General features: G+C 37.5%; 1 protein-coding gene across 1 annotated transcript in view; it reads left to right on the top strand.

The window, feature by feature from the left end:
• PPP3R1 (protein phosphatase 3 regulatory subunit B, alpha) overlaps positions 1-25,885 on the top strand; it is a 39,697-nt gene extending 13,812 nt beyond the window's left edge. Inside the window, exons 2-6 of the mRNA XM_039718990.1 lie at positions 10,298-10,337; positions 19,801-19,977; positions 21,375-21,434; positions 22,167-22,351; positions 23,715-25,885. Coding sequence (XP_039574924.1) covers positions 10,298-10,337; positions 19,801-19,977; positions 21,375-21,434; positions 22,167-22,351; positions 23,715-23,762 — 510 coding nt within the window. The 3' untranslated portion in view covers positions 23,763-25,885. The remainder of the gene's footprint in view (positions 1-10,297; positions 10,338-19,800; positions 19,978-21,374; positions 21,435-22,166; positions 22,352-23,714) is intronic.
• The last annotated feature ends 1,160 nt before the right edge of the window (positions 25,886-27,045 follow it).

Genomic DNA, 27,045 nt, shown 5'->3' with positions numbered 1-27,045 from the left:
GGAGATCATAACATGGAACAGTGAATAGTCTCACATGTTACAGATGGGACAATTGAGTTAAGTTTGTAGTAATCTAGTTATCCTTTAGGTTTTTATTATGTCTACATCAGAGTTGGTGAGATGATTTGGGGGAATACATACATACCTAGTAAATGATATTATCAGTCTGCGCTCTGATTTCATGGCTTCTTTTGTCCTCCAAATTCAGGAAAAGGACTTTGCAGTAAAATTGCTTTTATCCTTGGTCATTCTTTCTTATTCAGCAATTTAGCAAACTGCTTTTCGTTGTTTCTGCTGGGTCTGTATGTCTCATTCTGTCTTGGGTGACTTTTTTTTCTGGGAGACACTGCAGGTGAGTAATTAGTGTTTGCGTCTGCATGTAGAGATCTATGATTAAACCAACTACTTAATCATACCTTCAAGATCATGTAAGTCTAGATTTTTGCTGGAAGCTGAGCAAGTGTAATGGAGTTCAGATAGGGAATGCTATGGGATTGACATGTATGAATATATGTCATAAAATCCTTGCTGTAAGTGTACAGACTTCATAGATTGCTTTTCAGTCCTGAACACTTGAAATTCAAAATACAAAAATTTTTAAAAGTGATTTTGTCCTGTTTGAGTAGATGCACTTTTTATTGTTATGTTTCCCTTAAAAAAACCAAATGGTGTATTAAAGGCTGAATCCTCTTACAAATTACACTCTTGATCCCTTTTTCTCTCTGGTAGAGGCTTTGGCAACAAGAGCCATCACTAATGTTGGTTTTGCTTTGTGCTTCATTGGTTTAGGGCTTCCCTGTGATATCCTAGAATAGTTACTTGACTGTGATGGCCTTAAGCCATTAATATCTCACACTGGAGGAGACCCGTGGACAGTGAAGGATTTAAATAAAGTGTAGCAGAAGTTACTGGCCAACTGCCAGCCAGGGACAAGTGGCTTCCCTTAAAATGACTGATGAAGCTTGAGCAGAGACATGACTGGATTAGATGGTGACTAAGGAGTAAACTGTGGGCTTTTCCTGAGACTTGGACATTCTTTCTTTCCTCCTATGTCCAGAAAGGGAGTGTGGTAGAACCTGATATACGTGCAAGAGGGAAGAGTCTTCTAAGGAATCACCACTTACTTAAAATAAGTTGGTGGTGTTTTGTTTTTGTTTGGTTTTTTTTATTTGTTTGTTTGTTTTTAAAATAAGATTTTTTTTTATTGTGGCAAATGGAATTATAACACTCGACATACTTGAAAGAAGTGATGCCAGAATGCTGTAACAGCTTTAACCTGACTTGATCTCTACTGTAATCCCAAATCCACCAATCCCCTTTGCCTTGGTTCATTATCTCTGATGTCTGCAATTTAAATATGCTGAAGAATTAGGTATTAATCTTTTTTTGAGTTCCTTCAGTACTGAAGGTCACAGAGTATTTTATTCAGAGGCAGGATTAAAAGTTTAGGCTGCTTTTTAACACATTTAAAACTTAAAATCTTCTTTCCAAGATAGGTTAAAAGAAGCTGTGTTTGGTTTTGTTCATGCTTTCTTTTGCCTGACATGCTCTCTTTTCTCTATATAAAATGCTTACAGCCTTCCTTGATGTTTGCTGTTGATTAGTATTCAGGTGATGTATTGAGTTAAAATATTAACAAGAGCTGTAAGACCTGTCTTTTTTTACCTTTATGGTTTCCCCTTAAAGATCTTACATAAAAGCTGAGCACTGATACAAGTTCAGTTGTTTATCAGATTTTTGGTAACCTTTACAATAAATGTATCTGCATGTATCCACAAAAAGTTACTGTAACATTTCTAGGGATGATGATTTGCAGATATAGGGAAGAACATAGTTTATGTATTTTAATGGAAGTTTCCAAACTTAAAGGTGGAATGGAATAGTATGTTGACTGGCCTGCTTCACCGGTTTTAAACTGCTGGTTGGAATTGTAACAGAGATGCTAGGGAGTTGTGTATGTATTATGCTAGATAGTTGTGGTCTCTTTGAAATTTTGCCTGCCCGTGAATGGAAATTGCCTCTACCTATTTAAAGGAAACCTTAAATTGGTTGGACAGCAATGTGTGAATTAAATGTAATTGTAAGATTACTTTTTAATCCCAAATACACAGTGAGATAAACTCCCCTCTGAAACTCCTTTATCCCCAGCTAAACATCCCCAGCTCCTTCAGCTGCTTCTCATGGGATGTAGGTTCCAAACCTTCTCTGGACTTGCTCCAGAACCTCAATGTCCTTTTTGAAGTGAGAGACCCAGAACTGGATATAAGTTTTGAGGTGTCACCAGTGCCAAGTACAGGGGAAGAATGAGCTTCCCGGTTCTGCTGGCCACACTATTCTTGATCCAGCCAGCATGCCATTGGCCTTCTTGGATACACACTGGCTCATGTTCAGCTGCTGTCAGTCAACACCACAATGTCATTTTCTACTGGGACACATTCCAGCTACTTTCCCCCCAGCCTGTGGTGCTGTCTGGGCTTCTGACCCCAGGGCAGGACCTGGCACTTCACCTTGTTGAACTCATACCACCAGCCTGTCCAGATCCCTCTTGCAGAGCCTTCCTACCCTCCAGCAGAACACAACTCCCGTAGTGTCATCTGCAGCTTTCCCCCCAGCCTGTGGTGCTGTCTGGGCTTCTGACCCCAGGGCAGGACCTGGAACTTCACCTTGTTGAACTTATACCACCAGCCTGTCCATATTTGCAGAGCCTTCATACCCTCCAGCAGAACACAACTCCCATAGTGTCATCTGCAAAATGACTGAGAGTACCCTCGATCCTCTTGTCCAGATCATTGACAAAGATATTAAATATGACCTGCCCCAAAACTGAGCCCTGGGGAGCTGGTGTCAGGCCTCCAGCTGAATGCAGCGCCATTCGCCACCACTCTTGGCTTGGCCATCCAGGAAATTTTTTTTACCCAGTGAAATCCTGGCCCACCTGAGCCATGCACAGACAGTTCCTCCAAGAGAATGCTGTGGGACACAAGTGTGAAAGGCTTCCTAAAGTGCAGTAGATGACATCCACAACCTTGCCTTCATCTGCTCAGTGGGACACGTTGCCATAGAAGGAGATGAGGTTGGTCAAGCAGGGCCTGCCTTGCAAGAACCCAGGCTGACTGGGACTGACAGAGACACTGATTGCTCTTGTTGTCCTGCAAGCACTGTGTGATTGCACCCAAGATAATCTAAATACCAACATCTCAGGTCAGTTCATAAATTTCATGGCTTGGTTTTGTAGCTATATCTTCAGGGGTCCAGGAGAAAATAACTATAATATATTGCTGCAATATGCATCTCATTGCTGGTTGACTAAAGAATTAAAGAAAAAGTGTTGGATACTCTTCCATAAGAATACTATTCATTTTTTTGCATATAGACCGTTGAAAGACTGATTTGGTTAAGAAATACCAAAACAGATTTCTTTCATGACTTGTGCCATTCTGTGAGTTCAATATATGTTGCTAGTTCTAGCTATTAGAGATGTGTTCATAATAATAGTTACTGATTTTGATGGCAAGTTTTATTCGGAGAAGTGCAACTCCTACATGCCAGTGGAATTCCTAAGTCCTTTACTGTCTCACTGCTTGTCTGTGCTACTTACCTGCTACCATTATTGCTGCTTTTCTGTTTTCCTGTCTTTTCCTTCCTTACTTATTTACTTTACTTTAATCCATGACTTTTCTGTATAACCTGGGAGAATTTGTACCCTCTTTAATTCTTTCTCTTGCACATGTGGATGACTGTAGGCTCACACCAAAGGGTAGCAAGATGTCCAGATTTGACAGTCCAGTGCCAGAAAATATATTGGATTTTTGGATAGCCAAGGTAATAGCTATGAAATGTCACAGGCTTTGGTTACATCGATGAATGAAACATAAGCAGAGCTGAGGTGTTGAAAATTGCAGTGTAGTCCTCATGGCTCAATGAATTATCATTTGAGCTGGAATTCAGCTTGGAAGTCTTGGATCTTAAACCACTGTCATACTATCCTAGCTTCAGGATAGACTGGACTTGTTGGTGACCTGAAAACATAATGCAAGATTGGCGACTGTAGTCTAGCTCACTGCTAGGAGATGTTTAATTTTTGATCTTACTGAATGTGAGGGGGGTGTCACCTCACATGAATTTTTATGTATTTCTTTAATTCCTCTTAGGACATGATCTTAGAAGACAAGCTGAGAATTTGGGGTCAGCAGTGGAAGTGTCACTGCTGATAAGTTTCTTGAACTTCCACAAGCCTTCTTATTCAGTGTCTTCTAATTTCTTGGCTTCGCTTAATTTTTGCATTGCAAAATCTAACTCAACATTAGTATGAATGTAAGAATCTCAGAGGTGGATTTATCTTCTTTGAGTAGAAGTCTTGTGTTGGAGAACTGCTAATTGGAGGAGGAACTATTTGGGAGAGTTGCACTCTCTCTGCCTGGAATACTTTCAAGCAAGGCAGGTACTTTGTAGCTGGTTTGTATAAAACAATACAGAAGTCACCAAGTTCTTTTAAAAATGGTACTTTCTAAATTTTGGCAGTTAGTCTGCCCTATTACCAGTTCTTCAGTTAAGTCTTGCTTTCAGGTAACCATGTTTAGATATTTAAATTTTAGGCAGATTTGTTCACTGCCTGCAATAAAAAGCCTAAAAGGTGACTTACTTACTCCAAGTCAAAACACAAATTCCAAATTCCCTGGTGATCTAGAACATTTCCTTTACAAGTTTCCTTTTGCAGTGTATAAATTGAATATTCCTGTTAAATAGGAGATAATCAGTGACAGATTTTTCTTGATTCATAGACTCCTCTTGGACTGACAACAGTGTTACTGTGTTGAGTAGTTTGTTCAAAAGTTTTTGAGGTTTTTTTTCTTCTTCTCATAGAATTTAACAAAAAAGGCCAAATAGAAGTATATTTATACTCTTTCTGAACAGGGTCGATTAAAGTATTTTTCTTGCTGCTTTTTTGCACTGGAATCTTGCTCTTGCTTTTCTTGTTTTAAGCCATATTTTTTGTGATGTCTACAGAAACTTTGTGTATGTCTTTCACTAGCAATCTGGTAAACTCCTTTGAGTGTTTAATTCTCTAAGTTCCTTATAAAATGTATAAATTACAATAGGTGAGATCTTCCATATTTTTGTGACCAACATTTAATTTGGAAATTCATATATTAAAATGACTTAAAGCTTCCTGGGCTTTGTGTGAAACTTATTTTAAACTACTGTAGATGTGTCTATGTGGCATGTTCTATTCATGCAGAAGTTTTTAGAGCCTTGAAAACACATGCCATCGTTTTTAGTTTGACTACTTGCCTGCTGTTTTTTGATGAAGAATATGAACCTCTGCCAGCCAAAGCCCTAGTAATTTGTTAAACAATGATCATTAAAAAAAACCACCCAACCAAATCAAACTTCTTTTCACCAAGCAGTTCTTCACTGTTAAAGCTTTATGAAAGTGACAATACATGGAAAATGAGCTTGAAGGAGGAGGAAGAATTCTCTGCAACAGGTAATTGTCATCAATATTAATTTTGGTGTTATGGAGAAGAATGAGAAAAGACAGTGAAGCATTTTCTGTGTTTGTGGAACAGGGAGAAGGTTCTTATGTGTAGGCTCTTCCTAAATGTGAACTGCCAGCTGCTTCCATCTTTAATACTCCCATTCTTTTAAGTTATGGTAGGGTATGGTGGAAAACAGCTTTTTGTGTAATTTAAAATTGAAGTTGGGAATCTTGATAATGCATGAGGCATTATCTGGTCCCCAGCTGACGTGGCTTGGACTCTTTCACTTGGCCGCTGAAGTTCCTTGCTTTTGCTAACAGTGGTAATTAGGAGTGTAGAAGGAGCAGGAGCAGATGCAAGAAGCACAACATAGTGCGTTGCCAGCACCCCAGGAGGTGCCTTTGCATCAACAACACTAATGCAGGAACATCTAGTGCAGAGCTGGAACAGCCAGTGCTGTAACAAGGTGGTTTGCATATTTAAGGCAATTTACAAGGATGAACATTTTACATTGATTTTGTATGCTGCTGCAGAAGGTATCAAATCTTGGACAACTACTCCTGTACATGTACTAAACAGATCAGGAGACCACTCTTGCCCCTTGTTGAATTAACTGCCTGGCTGTGGAAAGAACCTAATGTTTTAAACTGTCCAGGGATTAATTTTCATTTGTAGTGACTCATACACACCCCACCCTCTTTGGAGAACTAAATTTGAGATTAGTCGTAGGATGAAATTGTGGCCTGCTGACATTTAAATACATTTTCTGCTTTTATAAAAGCAGAAAACTAATTGAGGGCTGATGCTGTAATTTAGCTCTCTGAACTATTTACAAAAAGATTCACACCATGCAGAAAAGTTAAGCATAATTAGACCTAGAAACAGTGCTCTACTAATATATGCTGAAGAACTGCTTTGCAGTATGATGTCTATGTACAAGCTATTTTGTATAAACAAATGCAGATAAGAATTAAAAATCTGTTACTAATTTTGCTAATTGCTAATTTCCTTTTTTATTTTCTATCTACAGATCTTCATGTCTTTCACTAAAAGGAAGCTTGTCAAGATAATTGCCTCAACTATTGTACCTTGGAGCAGCTTGTACAAAACTGATCTTAAGATGAAAGTGATTAGTATTTGAAATAACTGCCAGGGGAAAAAAATCAGGAAATACCTTTTTTTTTAAAACATAATTTACAGAAGATATAATGACTAAAGTCCACTAAGAGGTTATTCTTACCTAGTAAAAAGGCACAGCTGCTGAAAGGAAAAAGAATACTTAGTAGAAAATTGCAAGACCCATTTTTGTTCTTGAAGGAACATATTACTTGTCATGTCAACTCCTTTAGTGATGTGTTTTGACTTTTCTCTAGGAAACTGGCATTTCTGCAGTATTCAGAATTGGGTCAACCTTCTGTTAGTAGATTTTGGACTTCTGTCTGTAATTATTTCTGTCAACAAGTTATGATTTTGTGCCTGTTCAACTAGGAATTAACTCATAGCCTTGTAACACCATTTAAGAAAATTTCAAGACTCTTCTAAAAGAATAAGGGTATTCAAAGTATCTGTAGTATTTCATCTTCTTTTTCTACTGGTGCAGCTTGAGAGAGAGCAGAGTTCCAGCAGCCTGGTAGTGATACCCAGATGCAGCTGGGGAAGGCATGTTTTACACTGGACATAGGTGCCAAGTAAATCTCTTGTGGAGTGTTGACTCTGCAAAAGATGCATTTCTTCAACAAACCATGTGCCACTGGTGCACTTGTATAAATGAACTTTTCTGTCAGCGATGAAATTACATCTTTTGGAGTTTTACACTGGCTTTGGTCTTTACAGATTAGTATAATTTAAAACTATAAAGTGTAAGTGCTGTGTGATTTTAATGAAAAGGTGTATAATTATAGTGATCTTTTTCAGTAATTTTCTGTTAGTGCACTTAATCACAAAGAATATTTTAAAGCATTCTTTAGAATGCTTCCTCATCTGCTGTTAAAATCAGTTAAAATGCATTAAAACTGTACAGATGAAAATGTGTATCCAGTTTCTTTCCCTTTTCTTGATCATGTCTCATAGCTGTGCTTCACTCCCTGGTTTTTTTCTGAGCACATGAATGTGGATATAGCTCTACACCCTCCATTTCACTTGCTGCCTGCCTATTAAACAATCCTTGCTTCTTAAGCAAGAAGAGTATTCAGCCTACTTAGTGCTTCTGTTTCAGGGCTTATCTCCTGTCTATAAAGCATATACACATTCTGATTGTTTTTGTGGACAAGTAAGCAACCTTCTTGTACTGCTGCTTATGGAATATGATAAAAAATGCCTGCTCCTGAGACCAAATCATTCCTGTTAATGTCTGAAGATCAAAGCTTTCATATAGAGCACCATCTTTGTGTTTGTCCGGGTCACAGCAGTGCAAACAGGAATGTTGGCATGAGCAATTCAGTTGCTTATTTGTATTGAAAAACCCCCTCCCTACCAACATCCTTTGAAATCTTACAAGAATTTTGGATTCTCCTGTGAAGATGAATATTCAACACATCAGTAGCAGGTAACTACTTTTTAAAATACTTTACTTAAATACTATATGGAAAATGTTGAATAATCTTGTAATTTTTACATTGTCATTTACTACATTTTTCTGCCTTTTTAGATGTCCAAGATCCAGTCCTGGATAGGTAAGTATTCTGAACACTTTTATTTTAGCAGTAACTGTTTCAAAGAAAAATTAAGCTGAAGTTTATTCACTTTTTGTCTGATTTCCAAATATCTTTTAGGCTACTCCATTTAGATAACTTGTTTATGACTTAGCATGTGCATCTAAATGCATAGTAAGGCTCCTTATAAACATTACACTTATTCAATTCATGAACTGAAAACAGTTACTCCCATTTTTTTTTGTTTTGTCCTGTTCAGTTTTCAGAAACATTTTATGTGTCTTTAGGCAGATTGATTTTGGTAGCCTGTACCAGAAATTAATTTTCTCCCAAGACCTGAACAAGGATGTAAATGCCCACAACAGTAGTAGTTAAGATTGTATATTTGTGTGCATGTACATAAATGCACTGGTTTTAATTCAACTTTCTCCTTTAATTTGCAGCCTTCCAGTCTGGTGTTTTTCTTGCCTCTTCATGACCTCGTGTCTTGAGCAGCCTAGCTGGATCCCCTGGTTCCTGTTTCTTCTTGTTTCAAAATTCTGCTTTCTCCCATTTTAGATTCCCTACCCTTTTATATTCATATGCATACACTAGCCTTTTGCTACCTGTTTTGGTCTTTGCTGTTTATCCTGAGACTTTGGTTGGGTTCCATGCAGTATTTTCCATGTGGCACTGCTCTCCTGGATTCCCTGCCACAGTGCAGTTAGTTTGTCTGAAGAACGTCCCTGATGTACTTCCGAGGTTTCAGTGGCCTGATGGTCCTCATCTACCTTTCTGTTCTGCTTCTTTGTCTTGCTCTAAGTACACATTGGAGAAGACATTAAGGCTGTACTTTTTGCTGCCCTACTTACAAAGCAAATGCATGAACATTTTTTAAAGAACCAAGAGGGCCTGTGGATTGTGGGGGATGATAAGCAAAGTGAAAAGTTCCTGAGATAAAAAAATGCAAACAGCTCCTCTCAACAGCAACAACACATCTCCTCTTGGACATGTTTAGATTCATGAGATGTTTGTTCTGCTCCTTTCTGCTCTAATTAGGAAATGCAGTCACATTTGAGCTTCTAGGCTAAATGCAGTTCTTCCATTTTTTCCCCCTTCTGTCAAGTAATCTCTCTGTTTGATTTTGTATCATTTTGACGAGCCTTTCTTTGCAAGTGCTCAGCTGTGGAATCCCTTATAATTGCTGCTGAATAGAGTATCTTAGACTTATCCAAAATATGTTTTGTTTTCTGGTGTAATACACTCCCTTAAAAACATTTGTTTTGATTGTGGTTATGAATCTCTTCAGTTATCTGTCTGCTCCTTTGCTAATGGATTCAGAAAAGTCATTAAGCATGTGCGTATTGTGATCTCTGGCTCAAAGTAGGCATTTGGGGGAAAATACCAAGTTTGAGTGGTTTTTGGCGTTCCTACTGCAGTAGTTCATGTTGATTTCCATAAGTGCAAATTTAAATTGTTGATGCCCTCACAGTTTTAAGTTTTTTGTGCTATTACTGTGTTGTTGTGTAGCAAGGATTTAAAGTCTTAGTTTGACTTGCCGTTCAGTTACAAAGCAGGAACATATTAACATAGTACATTACAAAAATATTAAATGTAAAGCTATTATGTCTGAGTTTCTGGTCATGTAAAAGTCTTCTTTTGCATAATTCTTGCTGTGTGAATCCTTTTTCGGGGGAACGGGCAGATGGTTCAGGAAAGAAAACAGTTTTCTTAAGCAAATTGAGTAAGGTTTGTCATCGGAGTTTATAAGGACATGTCTGTTTCTGCTTATGAAATAAAATGGTAAAGCAGGTTTTGTGAAGTTTTGAAATTAAATACTTTTAACTTGAAAAGTAGCATTTCCTCAATATATAAGTAGTGAGTTTGTTTTTCTGAGTTTAGAATACGGGATTGAATTTCTTGTCATAATTATGTGAACTGACATTTTCATGGAAATTGTCATTTAAGGAGACCTCTTAATGGTTTTTTATTTCTTTGTATGTTTTGGCAACATAGATGTATTCAAATAAAACACTGTCTATGGTTGTTGGGTCTGAAATATATATTTTAAAATAACAATGTAACTTGTATTGCCTGAGATTTTTGCAGTGCTGAAATTTAAATAGTTGCTTAAAGCTAATCTAGGAGTAATTGCAACTTTGTTCTTTTTTTCTTGTTGTGTTTCAGGGAAATGAGGCAAGCTACCCTTTGGAAATGTGCTCGCACTGTAAGTTTTTTTTAATTGCTACACTGTATTGTTACAGAAGTCAATTTTGTTTGGGAATTGATATGTACAGTTTCCATGTATGATATGCAGTTTATATACTAACTAAAAGAATAAAATTAAAAGGTTAAAAATTACCTTTGGAAATAATACAGCTTTTGCTTTTAGATTGTAAAATCAAAAATCAATCCATCTTTAAAATAAAAATCACTTAAAGTTTGAGGGTTTTCTTTGAGTCTTCCATTAGAATATTAAAAAAACCCTTATGATAGTCTTGATGTCTGTAGGGTGAAGTGTAGTTCAACCAGTGGGGCTTTTCCATCAGTCCTGGTGCCAGTTCCTCAGGGCTGTGGAGCAGTCATGGTGCAGTCTGTGCTGTGTTAAGAGTGAAGTATATTGCTTAAACTGCCTTTGTGCCCTCAGAGGAAGGGAGAGGTTGAGACTAAATGAGCTCTTTTTTCCCTTGTGTATGTTTGCAGCCAAGCAGTTAGGTGAGAACCCACTTGGTGTCACTTGCTTTTGGCCATGTGAGAATAAAACTCATTGCTCCATCTCATGGGGTTAGTCTATCCTGTAAAAATGACAAAGTATTTTTCGCTTAAAGCTCACCAAAGAAAGGGTTGTCTTGTGAAATGTCCATGTGGTGTTGTACTAAGTGTACCTGTTCTTAATTGCTTTTTCTATTGAATGATTTTCTTCAGCCCTAAAGTGTGTGTAGACATGTGTATGTGTCTTCTGAACCACTTGATAAAATTTCTTATCTTGGGTGAATCGGGTCTTGTTTTTACACGGGGTAACCCTTCAAGAGAGGGACTGTTTTCTAGATTCCTTTCACAGTGCTTGTCATGTTCTTGTGCTGGCCTGTGGCTCTTGTAACTCAAACTGTAATAGAAGATAAATGGTCATGAAGAAATCTTTGTCTAAATATGTTTTTTCAGAGAAATGAGACTTCAGCTGGGAACTTGCAAGTCCTCTGTGCCTAATACAAACATCTACATGGATTCCAGTTTGAGTCATAAGTTTGCAAACACTTGGGAATATCATCCACAGCAGTGCATAGCTGTGTAATGCTCTCAGTATGTTTTGTTAATACGTGGTTGGAGTTTTGTACTTTGTAGTTGATGAAGACTTCAGTAGTGTGTTCCTGAATCATATATATTTCTCAATCTTACAATACTGCTCCATTGGTCAGTGTTTTGTTATGGACAAACTGGTTTCTGAAGAATTATTTTTTTAGCTAGTTGTGTCAATGTCAGAGATGTAAGCAGTGTGTTGCCATCCTTAACTTCTGATTCTAGTACAAACTATATTCATTGGTAGCAATGGGCAGCCTAAAGGTTTCTTATTGAGCTTCTTCGCCCATTTTTATTGCACAGCAATTGATGATTTTTTGCATAATATTCTGTTAAATGATGTGTTGAGGCTGTTGTTATTTAAATGTGAAGTTTTGCATAATTCAAGATTGTTTTGCTCTGATGGCCTTTCTCACAGCAGAAGGTTGGCTGTATCCCTGGGCAGCATATCTCAACACACCGGGAAAAGGAGTTACCAAGGTTCCTTTGCCTGGATGGGCCCAGCCACTGCAATGATAGTGCTGTGCTTAAAGATCCTGAGTGCCTCAGTATCCTGAAAGCCAGGGGTTTTGGGCACGGGTGTGCACAGCTGCATGACTGGAAGCAAGCTTGCCAAGTAGATGTTTACGCTGTTCCTCAAGTGTTAAATGTTCCTGCTCCTTCCCAGAAATTGTTACTGCAGGTCTAAAGTTTTCAAGGCAAGGCCAGACAATGTCTTTGAAGATCATCTGATATGGTGTCTTGGTTTGACAAGACAGGTGTCTGCTAAGGAAGGCAGGTGCCTCCCCTGAAATGGAAACTATAAACCACCTCCCTCCAAATTGTTGTAAATTTGAAGTTAAGAGGGGCTCTCAGGCGAAGATATGAGAGCAGGAATAGCAGTTCTTTATTGGGAAGACGTTAAGAGGGGCTCTCAGGCAAAGATATGAGAGCAGGAATAACAGTTCTTTATTGGGAAGACAATGAAAAATAAAATAAACAATGCAGTAATACAAAACAACACTGACAGAGTCATAATGCAACCTGACACCCTGTGGGTCAGGGTGCTGGTAGCAGTCCAGTTGGAATTGTGGCTGCAGTCCTCCTGGAGTGTCAGGTGTGGTTCTGTTGGAGCAGGGATTCTGGAGGAGGGTGTAGTCTTCTTCTGAGGATCCAGCAGAAAAGGCAACTGTTCCTCTGGGAATCCAGTGGAAAGGCTGTTCTGGTGTGTCAAAATTGCAGATTATATCCAGTTAGGAATGCTTGGCTCCTCCCTCTGGGCGGAGCATCTCACAATGGGATGCTGTAATTTTTATCAGTCATGCATTGATACTCAATAGCCCATTAACAGCAGATGTCTCCCCAGAGGGAGGATTGGTTTGTGAAAGAGATAAAGAAAACTGCCCAATTAAGAGAAGATAACTGCCACACCTCTAACAGATGGCAAATAGAATACACACATTGCCTTGCCATCTAAGACATACGGACTTTGAATTTTCACCGTTTGGAGATTGCCAGTTAGTAATAATGTATTAATGCTGTTTGTATGGAGGCATTGGGTCATAACCTCTGCTTGGTGCTACAGTTCCTATTTTGGTGTCTCATAAGAAGAATTTTGTGTTAAAGTAGGCAGTTACATGAAGCAAATCCAGGATACCACAGAGAGGATGCACACCATTAGATAGTCAAGCATATTCTTTTAACCTTTCATCTTAGAACATTAGTTCTTCTCAGTGGGTGAATTAGTGTTGTTGGATTCCTTAATGTGGTTTGGTTTTGTTTCTCAGCTGTGCTGTGCCAGAAATTAATGAAAATCTACCAGTGCTTTCCATGGTGAAAATTTGATGTCAGCCAGAATCTGTCAAATTGTTCATAGCAAAAAGATGTAGAGAAGATTGTTTTGTAATCCAGAAATTAATGAAAACCTACCAGTGCTTTCCATGGTGAAAATTTGATGTCAGCCAGAATCTCTCAAATTGTCCATAAGAAAATTTTATCATAGCAAAAAGATGTAGAGAAGACTGTTTTGTAAGAGAGTAAAGAATGGTTTATAGTACAGTATTTTTAATATAAACACTCTTTTGTAGAGTGTTTGGATTTTAGGATAAGAAGACTAGTATCTCTTTCCTAACTTAGAAAATTGTAATTGACACATCTGAAGTCATGAAAAGGATTAGGCCAGCTGTGTGTAAGCATATACAAGACGAGTGGTTGAATGTGTTCTCAAGGGTATCATCTTTTTGAAATCTGATCTCCAAAACTGAAATGGCTGACGTGGTTGCTACTCTGAAACGTTATATTCGTGAATCAGATGAGGCTGTAGGTAGAGGTGCAAGTTTTGCTGAAGGTCTATTTTATTTTGAGAACTCTGCAATACATTCTTCTGGGGGAAAATTAGTGTGGAAACATTTCAAATTCATTTCAGAACATGTTTGATTAGCAAAATTTCTCCTAATACCTTTGTAATATTCTTGTCTATAATGATTTCATGTTTGAAAAGTTAGTGGAAATGGGGCTCTCTGTGAGCATGCTCTGATCTGGCTTTTGTTAGTTAAATCTTTGAGCCAGTATTCTAAGAGTATCTGAAAAGCCAACCTTTTAAATACAGGGGTAGACATTTAGATTTCAGAAGTGCTCAGAACCCAGTTGCTGAGATATACAGCTTTTCTAAGGTCTGTACCCTTTGCAGATGCCTGTGTGTATAATGTGTGCTCTGCAGCAATGGGTGTACCATGCTTCTTAATGCATATTATCCTGTTAAAGCATCACTGAATGTAGTGGATTTCAGAAATCTGTAGTTTTAAGGCATTCTTTACTTTTGGCTCTCAGATTAATAAAAAGTTAGCTGTGTACCTTTATGTTAACTGTAAAAAATAGAATTAATTTTTTTTTCTGAAATTATGGCTTCAACATAGAGCACACTGAAATTGGCTTCTAATAAAGCATTTTGAGTTTCCACTTGAATAGTTTTCACAGTCTTATCTGAGCATCAGTTACATGCCTAACAATTTGAAAGAGAATTTGTTTAAAATCTAATAGATCATCCTGTACTGCTGTGTTGAGGGGCAGAAGTGAGGAACTCAGCAGTGTGGGTCAGCATATTAGAAAGTGAGCAACTAAGAGATAAGATTCCTGCATTAAAATGGGAGTGAGGCAAAGCATTTGCATGTAGTTTCTTGGAAGCATTTTAACATGATTCATCATATTTTTAGATGTATGCAGATGAATTCAAGAGATGAAGCAGGTGTTGGCCCTAAGAATTTTAATACTTGGCTAGAAGAGGAGTCTTTTGAAAGTACTGATAGTTCTTTAACAAAAAAATCCTTAGTACCAGAACTACTTAACACCTGCCTTATGTTAATTACAAGGGGAGCAAAATCCAGAATGGATTATGAAATAAACATAAATAATTCCAAGTGTTTTAAAACAGTACAAAATTTGATGTTTGTGCAGGGCTGCCAATAAAGCATTTTAAAGAAAAGCACTTAGCAGTTACTATTTCCGGCCAGTTAGTAAGTTAGTGAGCTCAGGCATCAGTGCCAGGGTGAGGGGATGCTGTGTGGTTCTGCTGGAAAGCAAGGGAAGCACAGAGCACCCTGTCAGCTGGGGAGCTCAGGCCCATTTGGATCTGAATGCTCAGGGCTGCTGGGAGTGTGGTGATGAGTCACAGGCAAACTCTGCCTCAAACGGTGTAAACAAAACTCAGTCCTGATTTTCCTTAGTGGTGGTATCACTCTTTTTACACTACTATGGACTTGGACTTAGTAGGAGTTCCTAGTGTTTTTATCTGGCCTTGTCTCCTAAGCTGGTCTTAAATTCTGTCTGCTACTGCCACCATCAGTCCTTTCAGCTCAGCTTTCCCTTGAGCTGAACTATCTTGTACCTTGTGCAAGTTTCCAGCAGAACTTTGGAGAGTTTGTATGGACATGAAATCATATTTTTTGTTCAGACACTGAGAATTAATTTCAGTGCTCTGTTCTTCAGTGAGAGCTATGTGGAATTTCAAGAAAGTCTATTGATAAGGAAAAGGAAGATACAGGCATTGTAAAATAGGGGAGCATTCATCTTAGATGGGAACTGTTGTATATGTGCATTCTGGGAGATAATGTCAACAAAAAATGAATAAGATATTATTGAAATCTGCTGTTATACATAAATGTATGCTGTTTCCCTTTAAAAAATCCAAAGGAGAACCAAGAAGCAAACATTAAGCTCTAGGAGACTTGCATAGTTTTTAGGTAAATTCAGCATAGACAGGGAAAGTCATCAGAAATGAAGACTGGGAACTGAAGAAAGAATAGACAGAAGGTATGCCAATCTAAGGCATATTATACTGTGATGTATTCATCCCTTATTTTATATTTGTATTCTTATTTCTTAAAGCTGTTCTATGAAGACAAAGATGCTACTGAAATACAAATTTTTTTCAAGTGTATAAGCTTTTTAAAATTCAGCTTGTGGAAAGGATTTAATGGTAGATGAGGTGCCTGCAATATATTTAAGGAAAAATAATGAAATTCTGATATTAGATTCTCATACAGTCAGTTATGAACACAGTGATCTCATGTTTATCCACATAGTTCATTAGGAGTATTATATGCTGATGAACTATTAAATGCAATTTTCTTAGCCCTGCATTTACTTTGCTTTTTCATTATTTCCTCCTCCAAGTACTGTCATTCATGCTGTATCAATTGCCAGAAACAAAACAGAGGAAGAGTTTTCTATTTGGTCAGCTTTTGGCAGAGATGCTGATTTTTTCAGTACTGTTTTTTGACTTGTTTTGACTCCTGTTAAGAAAAGAACCTCTTTCAAATCTCCAGGGCAGGCAAACCCTTTGCTTGAATGTTTCAAGGTTTGGAATGAGAAATTTTAATCCCATTTCCAGTAGAAATTGCTGCCAGTTATTTGTACTTGGACTGTGCATTGAAGTTTAGCTGTTATGAGCTATGAAATGGGACATGTGTGTATATGTGGAGAAAGAGTAATTAACATTTTTCAAATATTCTTAATTTCATAATTGCAGCAGCTGTTGCTTTGTTACAGTTCAGCAAAACATGTTCATTACATGTTCACGTTCATTACATGTTCACGTTCATTACATGTTCACGTTCATTACATGTTCACGTTCATTACATGTTCTTACATCCATTTGCAACCTCCTCCCCTTCCTGTGATCTGATTCTTACCTTTATCATCCATAATCTTGACCTCTTTGTCTACCATCTTTAAAACAAAACCAAAAAAAGTTATTCTCTTACACTTGCTAGTTTTGGAATTTAAGGACCTTGTTAACTGCAGGTGTGAGGCTAGTTAACCCAGCAGTGGTTCTTGTGCCCAGCAGATGATGGCAGAGCAGTATTGCTTTTTAATACTGTGTCCAGTGGATCAGCTTCTCAATGCTGCAAGAAAATGTTTGTTTCATAGTTCATATTGATAGTTCCTGCTAAAGATATATTAACTTGAGATAAAATACCTTTCTGACAACAGTTTGTTTTCTTAGCACGTCTGTGCAATGGCAGAGACAGTCTTGTCTGCTCTTTTGTGCCAGCTTATGCCAATTTAAGCTGTGTAGCCTTGTGAGTGACTTGTATATGTGGTAATTAACTCCACTTCATAGCAGAACATTGATAGAACCTGGGTGTCGCTTTCAGTCTTTGCTCTTATATTTGTGAGGAAAAATGGCATGGACTTGAGCTCCCAAACCAGGAAATGAAACTGAATGAAATAAGACTTTCTTTAATATGACCTCTGGGTTGTGAGAAAATGGTGTTACCTAATGATCAAAGGTCTGTAGTCCTGCTTCAGGCAGCTCTGTGTTTCTATCCTAATTTGTGAAAATGTCATTGCTGTGTTTTGGTACTTGGGAGTTCCTTACATGTTACTTAGAAATGTTATAGAACTTGCAGTTCATTAACTCATTAGTTTTTGTGGCAAGGGAGAAGAGATCCAGCAGTGTTAATGCTTCTTATCATTTTTCTCCATTGTGATTTTGTAAAGTTGCAGAACTATGAAGTATTTCAGGTTGTTTGGGAGGCTTTAGAACTGACCAGAATGGAAAGATTAGTCTTTCTATTAATACTGAAAGTGTGATTCCACTGATCTGGTAAGAAGCTGACAGTGCACTATATACATCATAGACAATATTATTAGTTTGCTGTTTAGTTGTTTTAAAGTGAAGTAATACAGGTATAAATTACGTTGATTCATGTACTTATTTTACAAGGGGAAATGTGCTTACATAGGTAGTGTGATGAGTCACCCTTAATATTTCTATGCTGTGAGGCTTTTTTGAGGGTGTGAACTCTTTCTATGGGAGTTGCAAGTAGAGCTTGCACTAAAATGAAGTTCCCACATTTGCAGCTTGCCAAGCTGCTGTCTGCATTAAAATGGGCTGGGCCCAGTAATTGTCCAGTGGCAGGTCTGGGAGTGAGGATGAGTAGAAGCAAAAGAGTTTCTGTGCACAGAAGCAAAAGCTGGCAAACACCTTTCAGTGTATTGTTGAGAAGCAGAATTTTGTGCTGAGGGAACTCGTAACATTGCCCATGGAGCTCTGTTTTGTCATTCCTCTTTAACACTGTGTTCTTCTAATGCCACGATGATGTTGTACATCCAGGTTACTGTACTGTCTCCTTCTGTGTCATCTGGAAGGGTTCCTGGGTGGCTGTGCAATGGGCTGCTGCCACTGCTGTGCTGTTGTACTGTTCAGGGCACACCTCCAGTTATGGTCAAGGCTTTTGTACAAACTGGGGTAAAAGGAATATTTCAGTGCAGTTGAGAGGTTAATTATGTGAGATACCACATTGCTTACTAGAAACCAAAGAAAGCAAATTATGTTCAGTCTCACTTTTGTAGCCCTAGAGGCAGAATCAGGTCCATCACTTTCTGGCACAGCAAAGAAGATTATTCTGGGAGTGCAGACTGGTTTTTGCCCTTTGCCTCTGCAGTTGTAAGCAGTAACTGAGACTGCAGAATGTCAGAAAATCATCTTGTGCCTTTGGACTTCTGTCAGGCTCTCTTTCATTCTGAAGTAGTAGAGTCCTGAGGACTCTCTGTTTGTGTCTCACTGGTTTTTAGACAAGGATATCAAGGAACTCAAGTGGCAGTTGGTTACTCTTGGTAGAGGATCAGGTCTTTGAGTTGGCTACAATTTCTAAACATCAAGCTGTGCAGGTTGGCTGACCTTATGTATTGGAAAGACTCATAACTATATGATTTTTTGCTGCACTTTTACAAAAGCCTAAGAAGGTACTGCTGGAATGTGAAATGTGAATGTATGTGTCTTGTAGAAGATATGTAACAGATACAATTTCTGTTACTATTGGAGCAAACACACTACTAAATGGAGCTAAGAAATACTGAGGGAACTGCTCATGTTAAGGAGAAAGTTGGTAGGGCAAGCTTGCAGCCTTAGGTTCTGCAAGGAATGTTTGCTGTGGTTTGCTCTGTGCTGGGCTCCTTCTAGGCTTCCTAAGAACCTCAGTTGCTCCTTTGTAGCTAAAAAGGGTGAGCAGCATGTGAACAGACTCGGATCTCGTAAGTGAGGCTGCTGACAGGGTGTTCTCAAGTTGTTAGGGAGAAATTTGTCAAGCTCTTCAGCAGTAGCAAAGTACATGATTGCTTTTAATTGTTTTTATGGATTCACAGGTTTAGTCCATTCTTGACATAATCAGATATGTGAAATGGGGTACTAGATATATGTTTTAATTGAGATTCTCTATAAATTTGAAAAGATTAGATGAAGAGGCGCTTTTGCAGGACCTGAATCTACTTTAATTTCTGGGACAAAAAAAAGAACTGCATGCAGGTTGTGGCTACAGGTGTGTCTGTTTCCTGTCTGAGATGGAGAGGAAAAATGACCTGAGGTCAGTCAGAGGGGTGTTTTGAGTAGGTGAGAGATAACTGTTTACCAGTAGGACTGTTAACCTGCTTATCTTGATCTCCCTGGAGATCTTGTGTTCCGTGTGCTGAAGAAGCAGTACTTTTGCTAATAAGTTCAATGTAATTGTCTTTCTGGCATATTATGTTAGTCCAATCTAAACATAATGCTGTCTCCTTCAGAGAACGCTTGGTCTCTTCCTCAAATTCTTCATATCTGGTATTTGTAAGAGCTGACTAAGAACTAGCTAAGCATCCTCAATCCTTCAAAATGTTGTGTCAGCGTGTGGTATTCAGTGAGTCACAAGGCTAATAACTGTATTATGGCAGGTGCAGGGAGGAAAAAAGGTAAGTCTTATTTAAAATAAAATTGTGTTTGTCTTCAGAATTTCATGTTATTTTTATAGGTGTTTAATAGTTAAAATAAAGTAGGAGAAAAATTTGTAGGAAAGCAATGAAATGTGCCTTGTGTTTAACTGCAAAGGGTTACTGAAACCTCTTACTGAGAATAAGTCTGGGGTTGTTTTTCATTTCAGTTGATGCTGATGAGATAAAAAGACTAGGAAAGAGATTTAAGAAGCTTGATTTGGACAACTCTGGTTCTCTGAGCGTGGAAGAGTTCATGTCTTTACCTGAATTGCAACAGAACCCGTTAGTCCAGCGAGTAATAGATATATTTGACACAGATGGCAATGGAGAAGTGGATTTTAAAGGTAAGGCACAGTGTCCTGTGACAGGTGCTGGTACTTCAGAATTCCCAGAGCTTTAGAATTCCAGTTTTTCTTCATCTGAGAGAGGAGAGGTGAAGAAGACATGTTAAAATAAGGTGCTAAATCCTAGTGGAACTACATACCAGTAAAACTAGTTTCTCTGCATTAGGGCACTTCTGAGTGAAATGTTTAAAAGACCAGATTTAGTAATAGCTTTCAAGGTCTGGCTGGCTGAGGACTACGCATTAAATATCTCTTAAAGTATACCAATTTAGACTTTTAATTTTAGTGCTGAGGAGAAACTGAAGAAAGTGTGGTAGGCTACATGGTGTGTTTCTGCATAAGTTGTATTTGTCCAAATGAAATCTCTCCTTTCGAGTATTTAGAAAGCAGGAAGGAGCCCAGGTTTTTCTCTTGATACTTCTTTTATGGGGTTATTTTTAGGTAGATCTTAGATTGACACTTGAAACAAAAAAAAAACCAACAAATTCCAGACAACACAGAAGATTTGATTTAGTACATTTCTCAAAATTTTAGATTAATTTTAAATATTCATGATTAAAAGGGCCATGATTAAAATCTTCCTCACTAGTTCATCTTAAAACAGTGTCTGAAATTATAATGTTTGTAACTTCTGTTCAAGGTAAAACTAAGTTTTTTCTTATGACTAGAGAAGGTTAATCAGTCTTGCTTTTTTTAAATTGGAGAAAGTACTTAAATCTCATTATACTGACAGACTAACATTTTAAATAAAATATTAATATGCAAGAGCTGGTAACCTCTGCAAAACCCATTAAATGTCTACAGGGTAGCTATAGTATAACCAGAATGTTGAGTTTTGATCAGAAGCAGTAATTGTTGCATGGAAGTATTCAAAATTCCCTTGTAAAAAATAGATAGTCATGAGCAATGATGATCGTGTTGTCTGTGACATTGAGCTGTGATTAATACAGTCATCAGGAGTTGTTCCTCTTGGAAGGAAACAGGAAGTTGGCAAAACCAATTTTCTTTTATAGAAAAATATTGTTTTAGTATTTATTCAAAAGCAGTTTTCAGTTTCAATGTAATTATTTACATTGAGAAACCAGTATTGAGAGGAGTTGTACAATTAGAATCTCAACTGGAGTAGCTTTAGTAAAGATCTTAGAGGGTCTTGTGAAGAAAGAAAATTACTTAAATGCTGGTGTGGCATAGTCTGTTTAGTGAGTGCTGCATTGGATTTGGGGCTCCTCCCACTAAAGAACATTAAATATCAAACTACACAGACATTTAGGTGTCACAGGGTGGGCAGTATTTTAAAGATCAGATTGCTTTTACAATTTCTGAAATTTTCTGAATATTGATTTCTTTGTTTATTAAAAAATGTGCTTTTTTTTACATGTTTCCCTTGCATTGTTTAGAATTTATAGAAGGAGTCTCCCAGTTCAGTGTCAAAGGAGATAAAGAACAGAAGTTGAGGTGTAAGTATTTTGATTTTCCTTAACAAAAATTTTCTGATCCTCAAAAATACACTTTTGTAGGTTAAGATTAAGAAATTGGCAAATTCAAATTGTTGCAGAGTGGAAAATAATGAAAGTAGATTGTAAGCTTTTTGCACATTTTGTCCTTTATTTGTTGTAAAGATTTGTTAACTCTCTTTTCTACAGGGAAGGTTGGAGAAGGTTGGTTGCTTTCTGAAGAATTTCAGTTGCTTTCTGTTTTTTATAAAAAGTAAATTCATTTAAGAACAGCTTGCTATATAGTTCTATAAATTTGCAGGGTCTGAGAATAATAGTCAATTATTTGCTATTACAGTAGGAAAGCATGAAATTCTTCTTTCAGAGCTGCATCTCCAGACCCTGGCTTTAGGAGTAGAAAAGAGACAGGTTCAGTTACGGATGTAGCTTCCAATAACTAAGACTGAAATGTTTAAAAATAAATTCAGTCTTGATGCCAGGTTGATTGCAGCAAAATAACCAGATGGGATTTTAAGTCATCTGTTTCCTGGAAGGTTGTGATTTTTTTGCTGGCTGGGTGCTTTACTTGTGGTGGGGAAGATTTTCTTTTTTGGTGTTCACAGAATGCTTTTATTGCTGGTGCTATAACAATTTCAGGTGTTTTCTAAAGTGAGTATATATTGTTTTCCAACCACAGTTGCTATCAAATGGTTGGTTTATTTTTTTTAATGTTTTTTTTTTTTTTTACTTCTGCAGTTGCTTTTCGCATTTATGATATGGACAAAGATGGCTATATCTCAAACGGAGAGCTCTTCCAGGTGCTGAAGATGATGGTTGGGAACAATCTCAAAGACACTCAGTTACAGCAAATTGTAGATAAAACCATAATTAATGCAGATAAGGACGGTGATGGAAGAATATCCTTTGAAGAATTTTGTGCTGTAAGTAACTTCTAAAGAAAAATTGAGTCATTTACAGAGAGAGAAAAAATAATCTCTCAAGTGCTGCTCAGGAAAAAGAGTATACAGTTAAAAGGTGCATTTTTAGGAACTTACAGGTTTACTGAACAGAATGCTTAAATGTAGCATTTAATACTTGAAGGGGTTGATTTCAACCCGTGTGATATATTTGTTTAATTAGTTGACAGCAAGTTTTAAATTCTTTCCTCAAAAAAGTAGATGACACATTGAATCTTGATCCTTTGAAAATTGCAATAATGAGTGTTTACACATTGATTTTAAATGGTACATTAAGGAAGATACACTTGATAGCATGGTTTGGGCATTGCTTTTTCCCCTAATCTTCAAATTTACAACTTCAGTTCAAAGATAACTTGCTCAAATTAAAAAAATATTTGAGTTCTAAAAAAAGAGGGGGAGGGAGGGTGGTGGAAATCTGCCATGCTGCCAACTACTAAAGTGAAAAGGTACTATTGTTTGCATTTTGGGGATTTTTTTTTAAGTTTAATTATTTTTGTGACATCATGTAAAAAACATTTTGTCTGCTAAGAAGTTAGAGCTACAGCCTGCAAATGCCTGGATTACTGCATTACTTGTTTATTTCTTGTACTGGGCTGTCATCTTCCAGCCATCCATCAAATGTGATGTTGCCTCTTCTTTTGTCTTTGGGCTTCTGCCCAGGCTTCTTTCCTTGTGCTACTGATGGGTTTTCCTCTTCTTTACTTTTATTTTCTTCAGTTTTTGTTGACCTCATGACAAGACACTTTTCAGTTCTACAACATGTTATTCTTTTTCTTGCATTTTACCCTCTCTGAATCTGGTGCCATGTATCTATGAAAATGCTTTTTAATTTGTTGTCTTTGGCACATACCATTTGGCCTTTGAATTTTGTTCCTGTATTATAAAATGTTCCTCTGACATGGCACCTTTCCTTTTCCTGTGAACACTGGTAATTCTTTCCTGGGTGTATGTTCTGTCAGAAATCTTGCTGCTGTTCCTAAAGTACTTTCCTTTTCCTGGGAAGGTTCACAGTTTTACAGGTGTTTTAGAAGTCACCATTTTATTTAACATGCACAAACATACTACAAGGTCATAACATGAGATGGAGAGGAGTGCCAGAATGGTTTTCAGGCCCTTGAGCGTGTAAATTGTACTATTTGTACTGAACTGCCTTGGTTTGTACATAATTAATCTCATCTCTAACAGTACTTGTAAAATGTAAATCAGTTTGGAGAGTCCAGGGAAGTACTGCCTTTATCATTGACCTCAGTGCATCTATTGAATGTGTTCTTTGCACTTTGCTAATTTTCAATTCTCATCTTTCTGAATCTTATTTTTCTCCCAGGTTGTAGGAGGCCTAGATATCCACAAAAAGATGGTCGTAGATGTGTGACTCTGTAGGGCACCACCCAACACTTTTGCTTTCTTCTCCATCTCTGAAGATCTGCTCCAGACGTCCAGCAATGCTCTCTGTGTATTTAAATGGAAGTATTTTTCTCTGTGAAGCCACATTTTCCAACATGAGCCTCATGAAGCCAACTAAGTGTTATTGAACTTTTATTCTCTCAATAACTCAGTGTAGCACTTTAAAGTCTGAAGGACAGCAAAGATGGAAAGAGCATATCAATGTGGCGGAGAAAGGGAAGGGGTTGGCTTTTTAATTTATTTTTCTTCATCTTTTATAACAAGGAAATATCTATCTATATATATATATGTGTGTGTGTATTTATATATAGATATATATGTAGCTTTCTATATGTAGTAGCTAGGTGGGCTTTAATTTAATATACTTGACTCAGAAACAAAACTAGAGTACAAAGTGCCAAGCAGAATATTAACAGTTCAATATGTGGATATACATCCTTACTTTTATTTCACACAGTTTTATATATATAGTAGAAGAATGTAAAGTTTTAACTGGGTCTTAGGTCAACTCTTTTCCTTTTCCTGTGACTGTTCAGATGTTTCTATATATTGAATGGCTGACAAAGCATTGCTTCTTATTAAATCACCTTAATTACTTTTTTTTTTTTTGTAACACGGGAGACTAAGTTTATTTATACCTGTTAATATATTACCAGGGACTGTGTCTCTTTGCTAAATAACTTAGTACAGTTCTACTTAATATGAGAATATAGTTTAATGCTACTGCCAAGAACTAGTCCTCGTGTGCATATAGTGACTGCGGAATGCTTTGATGGCTGTTAGATTCCGTCACCCAGGAATTGGGAGCAGCTGCAGCTGTCCTGAAGCCAAGACAACTCTGCTGTTCTGGGTTCAATTTAGATACAGCTGCTTAAGGTGATAGATGCATATATGATTTTCTCTTGTGCTTAGCTTAATGAAATTAGGATCAAAATAACTGTGCAGGATTCCCATCTACTTATTTTATACAGTACTTAGATTATAAAATATTCTTGCCACTTAAATTCTGTTGTTTCACCCATGATAGTTTTCCCCCTTGCATTTAAAAAATACTACAGGTAGCTAAATAACTGGTAATATTTTATATATATATGTATATATGATTCATACAGGGGGGGAATCTTGTTAACCTATGCCATAGAGGAAGAAAACTTCACACTATCTAAATTTATACCTCTTGCAGTTCTCCAGTCCTTTTCCTGGAGAATTTTTTTTCTTTTCTAGATTTGTCCATATCATAATTTGTAATGGAAGGTAACTTGATCTGTTTGTGTGATATAAAAGTAGCGAGCCATGTTTTACAACTTTATATCATCCCTTCCCTTTTCTGCAGTGGTACTATTGGCTGGAAGAAAAACATTTGCTAGATTTTTTAGGACAGTACATCTTTCCTGTATAGTAGTTTTTCTATTTAAAAAAAAAATTGTTTTATAATGAGCAGTGGAAAGTGCAGGTTGTCTGAACCTCTTCAATCGAGCACCTGTCTGCCATAGCTGTTCCTTCAACTGAGTGCTGCACATCATGGGCTCTGTCTGTGAGAGAGAAATCCAGGTGCTTAGTGTCCTTGCATGACATGAAGTTTTGCATGTAGATCGATTTGAAATGTTCCTCTTGTTTACATAATTTGCATAATTAAAAATATAATGTTGCCAAACTTTGGTAAATGTTAATGTTCAAAACAAAAATCTCCACTACATGTAACTTTTTTCTTCTTCTGGATCAGTACGTGGTTTATAATCCCAGCCAGTGGTTGTATCTGTTCCAGTGTCAACTGCCATGTGCTCTGCTTCAGGGGGGGAATTAGTCTTTTGTGAATTTTTTGTACATAAGTATTTGTTACAAACATTTTAGCAAATGCTTTCAATTTTTCTTGCTTGTGCATATCTTGGCTGGCATTATAGAAATTAGTGCTAATGTTATTTCCTTAGGGGGACTGGAAGGGGAGGGATGAGGTTTTTTTTTTTCAGTTTGTGTGGGGAAAAATGATTTATGTTGAATGTTTAGTTTTTCCTCTGCATGCTACATCATATATTGTGGGAACTATAAGAACCTTCATACTGTATGAATACAAAATAAAATATTTGAACCTTAGCTGGGGTGCTCAGTACCTTTCCTGTTCACCTTAAAGCAGCTCTGCACCTTGCTCTGAAGAAAACTTGTTCATATTTTTTTGTCCACTCCTTGATTATTAAGATTTACTGAAAAACTCCACAGGGTGCAGTCTGCTGAAAACGTTCAGGGCTCATTTCAGCATTTCAAGACATGTTGAGGTTGTTTAATGGCACATCTGGTTCTCTTTGTTAAACATTCCAAGTGGATAACCTACTTCATTTGAAATCCCTGTTTTAAAGTGGTTTTAAAAAACGAACCAACCCCCCCTAACATTAATGTAGGTGGAGAATAAAAGGCAGTTCATGTCTCAGGAAATGTCTGAGCTTTGTATTGATGATACCAGCCCTCCTTGCACAGGTGTGCCCTTCACAGCAGCTCTATGCTGTGCTCTTTGGGGTGCAGGTGTTTGGACCTTCTGCGTGCTGCCCTCTCCCTTCTGCTGCTTCAGGTCAGTGTTGGTATGTACCTAATTTAGGATAAACATCAGTTTTGTGTGCTCTTGACTCACTCTCCGTTGTCTTCCAAGCTAATTGAAATAAATGACATAAGCAGGCAAGGAACAGAAAATGTAGTAAGCAGGTACATGTGCCTGGAGCTGCTCAGAATGCACACACTGTCCCCTGTATCGCTCAGACTGCTAAACTGTGTGTGCTGAGGTAACTCCAGCAGGTCTTAAATCTATTCACAACTGAAGGCTCCACTCAATTTGGCTGTAGTGATAATCCCATACTGTGAAGCACTATTCTGGAAACCTGGACATTGACCTAAATGCTTACTCAATTTGCTTGTGTGTTTGATAATCATATTTCAGTTTGTTTTCACTCCCAAACCTGAACTGATTTATTTTGCAAGACACTTTGCAGAAGCTTGCCTGGCAGGTTTAGAAGAGGGTCCATTATTAAATCATGCTGGGACTGGGCACTCTAATTTCTCCCCATACTTTTGTTGCATTATGCTACTTACGTAACATTTTAAGGAGACACAGAGGATCTTACAGTTGTTGGTGCTCTGGTACACTGGAAAGTACTTCACCTGGTGGCTCTTGGCTTCACTAGGCTGTCCTTGCAGAACATTTTTAGGAATTAAGAAATCTATGTGTGCAGATTCAGGATTCAGTTTAAATATGTTATTTACCCCTT

The sequence above is a fragment of the Passer montanus genome, unplaced genomic scaffold (assembly GCF_014805655.1).
Source record: "Passer montanus isolate IOZ18808 unplaced genomic scaffold, ASM1480565v1 scaffold40, whole genome shotgun sequence".
NCBI lineage: Eukaryota > Metazoa > Chordata > Aves > Passeriformes > Passeridae > Passer > Passer montanus.
The sequence above is the reverse complement of the archived record's forward strand: the minus strand, read 5'-3'. Positions and strand labels throughout refer to the sequence as shown.